The sequence below is a fragment of the Arachis ipaensis genome, chromosome B10 (assembly GCF_059453495.1).
Source record: "Arachis ipaensis isolate K30076 ecotype BB chromosome B10, ASM5945349v1, whole genome shotgun sequence".
Classification (NCBI taxonomy): Eukaryota; Viridiplantae; Streptophyta; class Magnoliopsida; order Fabales; family Fabaceae; genus Arachis; species Arachis ipaensis.
In genome coordinates, this window is record NC_142435.1 from 137,912,861 (window position 1) to 137,927,202 (window position 14,342).

The window sequence follows — 14,342 nt, forward strand, 5'->3', positions numbered from 1 at the left end:
TAGCATGCGGCACTTTGTATCTTACTATTTTTAAGTAAATGACTCTGTTTTTTTGTGTGTGTAAACTTAAAAAGAAAAAAAAAAGTAAAAGAAAAATTTGCACCAAGTTTCTATTGATTGATAAAGGTACATGCATGCATTGATAATTATAATTATAATTATATATATACATTTAACCATGAATGGCGTAAGATATAAATATTCTTACAAGTGGCTAATACTATAACACAACTTGATCAGTTCAAGTGCCATCTTTGTGTACTTTGCAGCTATCACCCACAATAGCCCTATATTGACCATTGACCATTGACCATTGACCATTGACTTTGACTTTTTGATTAACTAGCTAATTTCACCAACATTATTATTACTATTATTAGTGTTGGTTGCTCTTGTTTGTTGCAGACTCACAAGAGAGTAATAAGCACCAGTTGGGCCTTTACCCAACAAAGATGAATGAGTCCCTTTTTCCACAAGCTTCCCTTTATCCAAAACAGCAATCACATCACAATTCTGAATTGTGCTTAACCTATGAGCAACAACCACACTTGTTCTTCCAACCATAACCCTCTCCAATGCACCTTGCACTAGCTTCTCTGATTGGCTATCAAGTGCACTTGTTGCCTCATCCAATAGCAAAACTTCTGGATTTTTCAGAATTGCCCTTGCAATTGCAATTCTTTGCTTTTGACCCCCTGACAATTGAACCCCTCTATCACCACAATATGTGTCATACCCATCTTTCAAACTTGCAATAAATTCATGTGCATTTGCTACCCTTGCTGCTTCTATAATCTCACTTTCACTAACAACTTTCTCATCATTTTCACAGGCTCCATAAGCAATGTTCTCCTTTATTGTGCCACCAAATAGAGTTGGCTCTTGGCTCACTAGTGCAATGTGTTTCCTTAGTGACCTTAGGTTATATGATTTAATGTCTCTACCATCTATGCTCACTTGTCCTTTCATTGGCTCATAGAACCTCTCAATTAGACCTAATATTGTTGATTTGCCTGAACCACTTTGGCCCACTAGTGCTGTTGATTTGCCTGCATCAATTTGCATTGAGAAGCCTTCGAATATCATCACGTTGGGCCTAGCTGGGTATGCGAAATGGACATCTTTTAATTCCATCTGGCCCGTTAACTTTTCCGGCTTGTACCCTTCTGGGTCATCCGGCTCAATCTTAGTGTACCTGTGCTCGTTTCACAAAATAATTAACACAAAAAGTGTGACAAAAAACAAAAAGTGTAAGACAAAAAAAAGTGGAAATAATTAAACAAGATTTTTTTTAATTTTTTTTACAAAATTTTAAAAATAGAAATTAAAAATAAAAACAACCAGACCTTAATCTTGCAATTTGATGGTGCATTTAGTTTGTATTTTCTATTTTTTGTTTTTATTTTATTATTTTTTATAAAATTTCAAAAATAAAAAACACTAAACAAAATCAGACACACCTATTATGCATATAATATTAAAATATTTAGTTATTTTTTTTAAATAAATAATGACGTGAGATGTAAATTACTAATGTTAGGTAACCAATAATTTTGTTGAACAACATAAACAACCATCAATCAAATTAAAACACACTACACCTCTAAATTACCCACCTAAATCTTAATATTATAATAACCATCGCACACTTAGTGAAATGAACATCCAATATATCAATTGTTCACATTATTTAGTATTTTCATTGTCTACCTATACTTTTTCATTACGAAAATGACAAGATGAGATAGAAGTTAATAGAACGTGTGAAGCATTAATGAAAAGGATTGACAAGTATTAATATCAAATATTTGTGTGTTATTTAGTTATATATATACCTGTCTAAGATGGCAAAAACAGAGGCCACAGCATCTGAACCTTTAGCAAGGTCACTAGTCATGCTACCAGCATCAGCAATAACCCTACCCGTGCTCACCAAGATCATGAAGGTCTCAAACAGCGCCTTGGACGTTATGTATCCGTGGGAGATAAGTTTCCCACCGTACCAAAAGTCCAAGGCCCATGTACAAGACGTGAGGCTTTGGGCACAACCAAGCCCAATTCCGGCATACCAAGATTGCCGGATGCTCTCACGTCTTGGACCCTGTTGGGCCTTCTCGAGCATCTTGAGCATCCGGTCTTGAGAAGAGAATGCTGTTATCGTTCTGAGGTTGGAGACGGCCTCAGCGGCTATCTTGCTTGTTTCACTTTGGGCCTTGATGGCCTTGCTTGACATGCTTTGTAAAAGGACACGCCTTGTGTAGAAACATGCTATGATGATTGGTTGAATGGCTATCATAACAAGGGCGAGCCTCCATGCTATGATCAAGCCCATGGTGCATGCTATTAGAACCGCTGAGATTGTTTGAACCACTAGGGCCATTCTGTCTCCCACTAAGGACCTTACCTGAAATCATGTCAAAGTGAAACACCATGAATAAAGGAAAAAGATAATGCTTGGCCTGTCAGAAAACCAAAAAAAAAAAAAAAAAAAACAAAAGAAAGATAATGAGGCAATAAAATAAAGGTGAATTTTTTAGTGTCTACAAATTTTCTGTTTAATTTGTCTAAAAATAGAGATGGAATAAGATGAGATCCACTTTTTTATTTTTAAATTTTATGAGTAAATATTAAGTATCATAGAAGACACCTAAACTAAAAGTTTAGTTTTGATCATATATGTTACAGTAAAATAATTATTTTCACTAATATAATAATAATAATATATAATTGGACACATGTATACTGCACATCAAAATTAAATTTAATGGAATGACAAGAAGAAATGATTGATAATGTAACATTATGGATCATGAATCGGTGCATGTTTAACAAGACATTATGACCCAACAAAAGTAATAGAGAAATGTTACTTGGATCTTTGCTTCATACCTAAAAAAAAGTTCATGTGACAAAAGAAGAGAAAAATATGAATAGGTATAGTCATACAATTATAGTCGTTCTTTTAGATGATCATTCATGTTATTAATATAAAAGATAGTTATTTTTACTAATATGATATTATATGATTGGATATATGTATAAAATGATTTTATACTACGGTACATCAAAATTAAAATCTGTATATATTACATTTAAAAAAAAACAATTTGTTGCATTTTTAGTTACATTTCTCTAGAGAGAGATATATTTTGTATATTAATTTTCCCTGTTATACTAAACTAACACATTTTTAGTTACTAAATAAAAAATGTGAGATTCATCATTATTATTACATTATCATAAACATAAGTAAGAATAATAAAACATACCACATTTGCTTCTTTGGCAAGTCTAGAACAAACTGCACCCGTTGAATTCTCATCTTGGTCAAACCAGCCTACTTCAAAAGTGAGAATCTTTGAAAGCATCCTCTCCCTAACCCTCTTTGTCAAGTACTCACCCATGTAAGCAAAGTTATAATGCTGCAACACATTCACAATTAGAGAGAACACAGCCAACCCTAGAAAACAAAGTGCGTAGATCATAGTCTTCCTCTTAATCTCATCATGGTCCGTCAGAAAATAAACGGATATCATTGACCCCATAGAGAATGCATAAATCGGTTGAACTGCACCAAATAGCACTGCACTCATACATCCCAAACATGCTTGCTTCCACTCCGGAAGGTTTAGAGCTAACAACCTACACCATAACGTACTCAAAAATTTAATTAAGTATTAAAAAGAGTAAATAATATAACAAAACTTTTCAGATAATAAGTTTTTCTTAATTGTAAAATCCACCTAAATTCTTTTGGCTTTATAAATTATTACTTTTAAACGTTTCTTATTAAGTAAAAAGTAATATATTATTTAGTAATTAAACAAATATTAATTTTTTTATTTATTATATTTTATATCAATAATTTAAATTTAAAATTTAGAATTTATGATTTATAATTTAAGAATGAGGGTGTTTTAATTTTAATTTTTTTATATTTAATAAAACATTAATTTTTAAATAAAAAATATTATATATATTAAAATTAATTATTATATATATATATATATATATATAAACTCATTTTTAATAATTTTAATTTTTTTATATTTAATAAAATATTAATTTTTAAATAAAAAATATTATATATATTAAAATTAATTATTATATATATATATATATATATATATATATATTTTAACTCATTTTTAATATATATTTTATATTTTAATGTGTATTCTATATTGATAATAATTTTTATATATAGCATAACTGTTTTTAGATAGTATTACACTGCTCCCTTTTATTAACATTCGACACAAATTGTTATAGAAAGTTTTTATTAGATTATTTAATTAAATGCTAATATATTAAGACAAATATAACTATGGTAACAAATTAGCAATAGAGACCAAACCTAATATCTAAAAAATCTTTTAACATAAAAATAAAATAATAATAATAAATTTTGTATAACAAGAGAAAAAGAAAAATTAAAGGTACATTTTATACAAAAATAATAATTTTTATTAACATTTTATTATATTAATAATTAAATATAAATAATCATATTAAATGCTAACAAAAAAATAATCATATTAAATATATATTAAAATTAAATATTAATATAAAATATATATTAAAAATTAATTAAACTATATATATATATAAAAAATATATAATAACTTATTTTAATATCTGATTTTAATATATAAATAATATTTTATAATTTAAATTACCTCACAAATTATTATCTTTACATGAAATAAAGAGAGTGAGAATTCACTGACCTGCGAAATGAAGGAACAGCAAAGTTGTTATCTTCAACTATTTTTTCTACGTCATCATCATCACCGGCACAAGAAGCCACGCGGGCAACGGAGTTTGCTGAGCTAGATCGGCTAACTAGCGAGAGCCTTCGACTGCTTGTGTTATGAATATCGCTGTTGGAAATGGATGACGGATGAGTAGGAGGAGGCAAAACGACAGTGTCGTCTTGTTCATTATTATTCTTTGACGCTTGGAGGTGAACGAGGGAAGCGTAAATACCGGCGTCATTTTGAATTAGGGTTTGGTGGGGCGCTATTTCCACGACCTTGCCATTCTGAACGACAGCAATGAGGTCAGCATTCTGAACAGTGGAAAGGCGGTGGGCAATGATGACGGTGGTGCGGCCAACGGCGGCTTTGTCGAGCGCTTCTTGAACAACGCGCTCAGATTCGGAGTCGAGTGCGCTTGTTGCTTCGTCCAGAAGGAGGATTCTTGGTTTTTTTATTATTGCTCTTGCGATGGCGATTCTTTGTTTTTGTCCTCCTGACATTTGCACTCCTCTCTCCCCAACCTGCATCCATCACCACATGCATTTTTTTCTTTCTGTTATGATATAATTATTTAGGTGAATTGTATCTAACCCTCTCTAAATTAGAGAATAAATTATCCCTTGTGACATATCTTTTTATTATTAATTGAAATAAAATTAATTGACTTATCATAATTAATTTTAACTCTTAATCTAACCTAAATTTTATTAATTTAATTAATTAATCATGATCTAACTTTTTTTGTAAATTATAAAAATTATTAAAAAATTTAAAATTAATAATGATGTAAGTTACACCATTACTGCACTATTTAATTAGTTCATCCTTTCACATCAAAATCTTAATATATATAATCTTGTGATAAGTTATTTTATTTAGGGCTCATCATATTATTAGCAGAGAGTAGTGTATGAATCACAACAATAGTGTCAATCTTATCTTATTATCCTCATCATTAACTCGATAGATAGTATAGTGAAACATGAAATCAATGAAATTTGAAGTTAAATTACAGCATATAATCACATCATTCATTGCTTAAATCAATTTTGGGGGAGGGAGAATTGAAATTGAAAAATTTTTGTTTAAACCAGTGATGTAACTTTTATTATAAAAATTTTATTTTATTTTATTTAATAATAAAAAAATATATTATAAAAGATAACTTACTCTTTAGTTTAGAGAAGGTTAAATAGAATTCACTAATTATTTATATATATATTTTAAAATTTTTAATAAAAGAGGTGTATTTTTTTAATTAAATTAAATTTTTAAATATAATTTTATGATATATATTTTTAGAAAGAAATTTTGTGTATCATAGCACTAAAGTGCGTCTAAAACTATTCATAATTATGTATATTTTTTAACAAAAATATGCAAAATAAAAAACATTCACTAAATTCGTCGCTATATATTTGTATATAAAATATAGTATAATTTAATTTATTTTTAATATATAATTTATATTTTAATGTATATTTTATATTAATAGTTAATTTTAGTATATTTTAGTATAGTTGTTTTTTTAATAAATTTTTTAAATTATAAATATTTTTAGAATACATATTAATAAGTATAAAAAAATACTATATGTATGAATTTTTTGTGAACTAAATCTAATTAAATTGAATAATAAAATTTGGATGATGAGTGGATAAATAAGAGTGATAATATTAATAATAATTTTTGTTGATTTTAGATCAATTTATTGAAATTTAATTAACAAAAAGACTTATATATATAGTACTATTTTTAAATATATTTCATAATATTTTAATATTTTTTCAAAAAAGTATTCTTAAGTGAATGTTATATATGCTGCCAATATATGTTAAATATATAGTTTAGAATGAACACGAATACATTATAAAATTTTAGTATATGTTTTTTTACTCATATCATAGTTTACGAGAAGACTATTTGTACGTTAAAATTATTTATTAAATTAGTCATTATATATTTATAATTTAGTGTATGTATATTTTATATTTAAATATATATTTTATATTAATAATTAATTTTAATAGTTAATATTGATATATATCTAATATAATTATATAATTACTAATATACTAATAGATGTTAACGTACCTATTAATCAGTTTTTATAAATTAAATATAAATAATAATAAGAAAGGTGAAGTATGTTATTTTTTTTTTTCAATAATTGAAATAGATATTAGTTGTTTGGGAAGGTAAATGCCGTCGGAAAGGAGATATCTGAGGAAGGTTATTACGTCCAGCAATTATAAAACTGGAATTTGTTGTTATCATCCTGATCATGATTTGTTTAAATAATAATAATAATAATAATAATATTGTTACTAGGAGGACGAAACTCAATTGATTAATCAAGCAGCTTCTCACAAATCATACAGTTAGAGAATATTTGCGACAAGGGTTAATACTTTTTTTAGTTAAACTTAATTTTTTTAAACAGAAAATAAATGTGTAAAGCAAAAATGACTAAAATTTAGTTTTTGGTAAAATTTTTATTTGTTAAAAATAGTTTATAAAAGTCAGTTTTTAAAAGTTTGTTTTTTAAAATTGTAGAATCTGTTTTTGTGGTTGGTAAATTAAATTAAAAATAATCACAAAAAAAAAAATTAAATTAAAAATAATTTTTAATAAATATAAGTAATAATAAGTATGTTTAATAAAATAGTTTTTAAAATTTAAAAATATTATAATAGACATTAATGTAAGTATTAAATTTGAATATTAGTTAATGTACGAAATTATATTAAACTTTTTAATTTTAATAACTACAAATCAACTTTATTAAAAATTATTTTTTAAGTGATTTCAAAAGTACTCATAATTTTTAAAAGCTACAAATATAAGTACATAAATTTTTTATTTATCAAACATAAGACTAAGTGCTTATATTTTTTAATGCACAAACACTTCTTCAAAAAATTTTATTAGATTATTTTTTAATTGATAAATATATTTAAAAAAATACTTTTATTCAATTTTAAATTTATTTTTAGATTTTTTTAAATTTATTAAAAAATAAATTATTTTCTAAAAAAATAATACCATATTTTAAAAAAATAAAAATAAAAATAAAAGATATTTTTAATATATTTTTTTAAAAATGTATCTAAATATGAAATAATTTTATCTATTAAAAAAATGAGAAATAAATATTTTTTTTAAAAATAAATTCAATTTGACTTTAAATTAATTGAACTAATAGATTTTTTTAAAGTAAAATATTAACAAAGGGTGTTTTTGATATTTTTGCTATTTTATATTTAAAAAATTAGTTGATTTAGTTAGTTTAATTATGCTCTATTTAAAAAAATATCAAATTTGACAACAACAAAAAACTTTAATAGCAGATATCATATTATTATTGGTTGACTTTTTTAGTTTTATTTAAAAATTTGTTACATATATGACAATTTGAATCTTAACACTTATTTAAATGTATAAGTGAGTCAATTATCCAAACAATTTAAATTAATTTTTCATTGTTTTATTATAATACTTCTTCTGAAAACATTTTTACTTTATTTTATTTGAGAATTTCTTTCATAATTTTATTTAATTTTAATTTAAAAATTGACCCCTGAGGGAAAGTCAACCACTGATATCCTCTTATATCTTGCTTGAGGAGCTGGACTACCAATGAATATGTATTTTCCATTTGTCTTCCATTTTTCCACGTTGATGATATCAAGATTATTTAAGAATTCAATTAAAAATAAAACTATTATAATAATGACTCATGTGAATAGACAAATGTTTGTACTTTTTTATTGGTTTTTTTTATAGTCGTGTCTGTGTACTACTTGTAATAGAAAATCTCACTCCGTTTCTTTAATTATTGAATGTCTTAGAATTTTCCTACATAAAAGATATTCTTTGAATTTTATTAATATAAGTATACTAAAAATACTCATTGAGGTTTCTAAAGTAAAAACTTTTTATTAAAAATAAAAATCAAACTACTAAAAATTTATTTAGGTAAATTTTTACAAAAAAAATCTTTTTTTTAAATAATTCTTTGTAAAGACCTTTAAAAAAAAGTAATTTTATATTTGTATATTTTATAAAAAATAATTTTTTTCTAATAATTATATTGGGTACAACAATAACAATATAAAAATATTTTTTAATTTGTTTATTATATTAAAAATATTTTTTTAAATAAAAAACTTTTTAAAAATATGTAAATTATAAATTTTAAAAAAATTTTATTAGTATTTTTATTTTTACTATTAAAATTTTATTAAACATATTAAAAAATAAAAAATTATTAAAAAAAATCTTTTTTTAACAATTTAATGACACAAACTCTAATATATTGATTATACTATAAGTTTCAAAACTTTTATTATATTAATAGAAACTTTATAAAAAACAGTTCTTAAGATATTCGTTAACAAAATTTATTTTTTATTATACACATTCAATTATAGTTTGTCTTTCTTAATTGTTATCTATTAAAACCTTGTTTTCTTTTATTTTTTTTCTAAAATAATTATCTGCTACTATATACAATTATATATACATGCTATTAAACTTGGATCATGGTCGATGAGCTGTAGTGAGATGTAAGATATTGCTTTGAAAAATTAAAGATGCTATTCAGTAATAGTTTGACTGCATAATTGAGAAAAGATGCCGGCCATTTATGGAATTTGATTCTTAAAAATTAAAATAAAAAGTGGCAATTTACAATTTTTAGGATCGCACATTGGAAGAAAGATGAGGTGCTTTTTGTGCGTGGACCACCAAATAAATTATTACTTGGTATATTTTTTGCTGTTTTTCTTACAAAATTGTTAGTTGTTATAATCATATTATTATTATTACAGCATGGAATTGAATATGGGATATCATTAAAGCAAAGAATTATTTGCATTGTGAAACACACACACACACACATACACTATTATGTCGTCATTGTCATGGATTTATGGCATCAACTTCAAATTAAACATGTGGGCAAATTAAAAAGTAAATAAATTCTAAAATAATTTTGTGAGATATATGTTTTATGCTTTGTGAAAATGATTTTACAAACACAAAACGAAAGAGAGAATATGAGTATATATATGTACAACTACATACTTATTTTTTAAATATATAACACAATTTTAAATATTATAAATAAAAATAAATTGTTAGCATGCAATGTTTTTAAAATACGATTAAATCTGCTTAAGAGTTAAAACTTTTGTGTTTATTACTTGATAGAGTGTGAGATCCATTTGATTTAGATTTTATATCTCATCTAACATTGGAAAGAGAAATAAATTAAATTAACATAATATAAAAGTTTCTTGTATATTTTAGAAGTATATTTAAAAAAAAAAAAGTACTGACCTGGGTATCATATCCCTGTGGCAATTGTGAGATGAAATTATGAGCATTGGAGGCTTTTGCAGCTTCCACAATCTCTTGCTCAGATGCATCTTCTCTCCCAAACAGAATATTCTCTTTTATGCTTGTTGCAAATAGTGCTGGCTCTTGACTAACCAAACCCATTTGAGATCTTAGCCATTTTAATTGCATCTTCTTAATTGGCACCCCATCAACCCTTATCTCACCTCCTATTGGGTCATAGAACCTTTGCAACAGTGATATCACCGTCGATTTCCCCGACCCGGACCCTCCCACCAGGGCTACAGTTTTCCCGGCTGGAATCTTCAGGGAGAAGTCGGATAGTATCATGTTGTCCGGTCTCGACGGGTACGCGAATTCAACATGATCCAATTCGACTTCTCCTAAGACGTTTTCCAGAATCTCTCCTACCATGTTGTCTGAATCAATTTTTGGAATTCGTTTTATAACCTCTATGATTCGTTCTCCTGCAGTGATTGCTTCTGAGAAGTACTTGACATTGGATAGACCGGCACCTAACGCCCTGATTCACAAAAAGAATGGTAAAAACTCAAGTGCAGTTAACTTTATATATTTCACATGAAATGACTGTATCAGAGTTTTATCAAAATTTTTACAAACTCATTTATAATATGAGTTTGTAAAAAAAAAAAAGAGTTATTAAACTAAAAATAGTGTTTACTCACTTAAAGATATCTTTATCTAAAAAATATTAGTCAAAAACTGTTAAAGGATAATTTAGTCAAATATATTAATTTTTACACGAAGACAACTTCATGTAAGTGATCACTCATAAAAAATTTTCATAAAAATAAGATGGTTATTCCAAAACTACATCTTCGTATAAAGACGATACTGTAACTCATTAAATTATTTGACATATTTAACAAAAGTATCTAACGGTTCACAATATCATTTTTACGTAAAGATATCTTTATAGAAATAACCATCTAAAAATAAACAATGTCTTACTCTAAATTAAAGTGCATCTAAAATGAAAGCATAGAAAGAAATTGAAAGAGAGAGAGGGAGAAGTATAATTACAATCCACCGAGAGCAATAGCAGCACCAACAGCAAAAACAGTGCCACCTTGAGCAGCATGGTACATAACCAACCTGCTACCATAATAAGACATAAAAGACCAAATTGCAAAGACAACACCATTGCTTCCAATTGCTAACCCTTTAGCCAACCCTTGTTTCAAACCCAACCTAACAGAACCTTGTAGAGCATCAGAGAAAGCACCTATTGTCTTGTTCTCTCCCACAAAAGAATACACTGTTCTTATTGATGATATTGCTTGCTCTGCCACTGTCCCTGCTTGATTATACTCTTCTCTTATTTTTCTTGCTAACCCCATTAATGTTCTTCCATACATTAAGCCTGGGATCACTAGCAACACCACAAATGGGAACCCCACTATTGCTAGTCTCCATAGTAATGCAAATGCCACTATGTAGCTCCCAATAAACATTGATGCATTCATCAAGAAATTTGGAACCTGGATAGGTTTCAAAAATTGCAACCAACTATTTATATTAGTTAATTGTATAAAATTTCTTTGTATAAATTTTGACGAAAAATAAATTTATAAATCATGATATATTATTAGAGTTTTAATGAGAAAAAAAAGACTCTTATATATAAAAAAAATATTAAAAATAAAACTATTTATATATTTATTTCTTTGTATCAACTTAAATTCACTATAACTTTTTTTAATAAGTATCATCACAACTATAAATCACTAATTTCATGGAATTAAAATTAAATCTTATTTTATCCACTATAACGATATAGATTATTTTTTAGAGTTATATGTATAAAAAAAGAATTAAAATTCGTCAAAAAAATAAATTTTGATACTATTTTAACTATAAAAATATATTAATAAAAATTTTGTCAAAAATAGTATTTTTAACGTATAAATAATTGTGAAAAAAGCTTAAATCTTATTTTGATAAATATTGGTTGTCAAAAATAATTTGTTAAAAAAATTTGAGAATATATTTTCTGTGATACTTATTAACCGTCAAAAATACTATTTATTTTGACATTTATTAACCATAAAAAATTCTCAACAAAAATTTTCAACAAAGAATGAGATGAGATCTTGAAATTGAAGAATAAAAGATTTTGAAGATAAAGAATAAGTAGTATGATTCCAAACTGAGAGCAGTGTGATGCCAAAATTAACGGAGTCTAGAGAAAAAGAGGAATAGTAGTAGAATAAATTGAAAACAAATGAGTGTTAAAATTGAAGAATAATTTTTTACGGTCAAATTATTCATCAAAAAGCTATAAAGAATTTGACATTTGTAATATTTATAAAAAATATATATTAATTTTTATATTTAATTATAGCTATTAAAAAAAGTGTTAAAATAGTTCTCTTTTCTTATAGTGATCCTAATAACAATAATAATATATATATTTTTTCTTAATTCATACCTTTTCACTAAGACAATCTTGAATTACAAGGCTATCATTGGAGACACTGGTGATGACCTCTGAAGTGCTTGTAACATGCAAATCAAAGTATGCCACTTCTTGTCTTAGTACTGCCTTTAAATATCTGCCTCTCATTCTTGTTGCTTGTCTTTCACCTGTTCTTGTCCAACAATAACCCTCTGCAAATAAAGTAATAATCATCAACACAATACTTCCCAGAATAATAATAATTTGTTATTTACTTTTCTGTATATATGTTGTACCGTTATGTGTGAAGACAAAAATAAAAGTTATTTTTTTAAAAAAAAATTATAAATTAAACAATAGAAAATAATAGCAAATAAAACTCACCCAAGAAGCAAGCAACAAAAGACCCACATGCCAGATATAACAAAGCCACTGCATTCTGCATCACAGATCAACAAATTAAAATCAACCCAATAAAAATAACTATTGTTAGTTTAGATAAAATAGCAAATATAAAAAATAATGTAAATAATTTGTTGTTTGAATATAAGATTAATTTTTTAATGATTTATATTGGGCCATCATGAAAAAATGTTAACCACAGAAAAATAAAAAAAGAAAAACCGAAAAATGATATGACACTATATTTAATAATCCAAAATTTTTAGACATCAAGTTTGCGCGAGTTTTTATTTTATAAACTCTTCACTTTTTCTTTATTCTTTTTGATGTAAGATTTCTTCTCGACTTGCACTTGCTATTCAACAAATTACTTTAACCAAATTAACATCAATTATTTTAAATAGATAGAATATTATTTAATCTGCACCATATGAGCGTGTCTTGTGGGAGTTATATCTGTCTCTCACTTTATATACCATATATAATTATATATACTAATCATTAAACTATACACATAAGGAAAAGAAAAAAAAAAGAAGAAAAACAACTTTGAAGTTTGAACTTTTCGTATATATTGCTTGAGAGAGAAGATAATCAAATAAATAATTAAAAATATCTCCAAGCCATAGTTGTTAATTCAAAGTTCAGACAATAATGGTTTTGGAGTTCTAAATCAAGGATAATCTTAATTATAAACATACATTACTAGAACTTTTCTTTTATTTGACAATAATCATCAAAATCAAAGAAATAATAATAATAATAATAATAATAATAATACCTTGTTTATGTTCTGAGTGAAAGCACCACCTCCTTCAAGATTAGAAAAACTTCCAAGGTTGTTCATCATCTTGCTAGTGATGAACAAGACCAAAGGTGTGGTTAATCCATCTCCAATTGCCCCCAACAAACCAAAGAGCATGAAAAACCAGTCTTTGGTATCTGCATGCATGAAAATTGAACTTATTGACCCATTCTTCTTCTTCTTCTTCTTCTTCCTACTACTAGCCATGGCACCAACACTATTATGATTATTATCCACATCCATCACAAAAAGAAATAAATACACAGTAGAAGAGTGAGCACTATAATACTACTACTACTACTACCAATAATAATAGTAGTAGTGATGATTAAGCACTTTGGGCAATTGATATTTGCAATGTTATGGTGAGAATTTATAGGAATTTTGAGTGAGTGCTTTGAGGGGTATATGTGGCATATGGTATGTGGTGGGGGCAAATTAACAGAACAATTTTGGTCAGGGATAAGTGGGTGATTCCTTGATACTGATATATATATATCATGTGAAGGGGGTTTATTATATATTTTATTAATTATATTAGATTATTTAGATATATGCTAAAATTGGCTACTAATTAATTTAGTGATTGATTTTT

General features: G+C 26.2%; 1 protein-coding gene across 1 annotated transcript; it reads right to left on the minus strand.

The window, feature by feature from the left end:
• Window positions 1–113: 113 nt before the first annotated feature.
• LOC107622784 (ABC transporter B family member 15) lies at window positions 114–14,106 on the minus strand. Its single transcript, XM_088483936.1, has 9 exons — window positions 13,724–14,106; window positions 12,925–12,979; window positions 12,574–12,752; window positions 11,166–11,623; window positions 10,104–10,644; window positions 4,731–5,281; window positions 3,270–3,642; window positions 1,836–2,404; window positions 114–1,195 (listed from the first exon to the last, which is right to left on the minus strand). The coding sequence occupies exons 1-9, from the start codon at window positions 13,988–13,990 to the stop codon at window positions 343–345; spliced, it is 3,846 nt and encodes a 1,281-aa protein (XP_088340062.1). The 5' UTR covers window positions 13,991–14,106; the 3' UTR covers window positions 114–342.
• Between the last annotated feature and the right edge of the window lie 236 nt (window positions 14,107–14,342).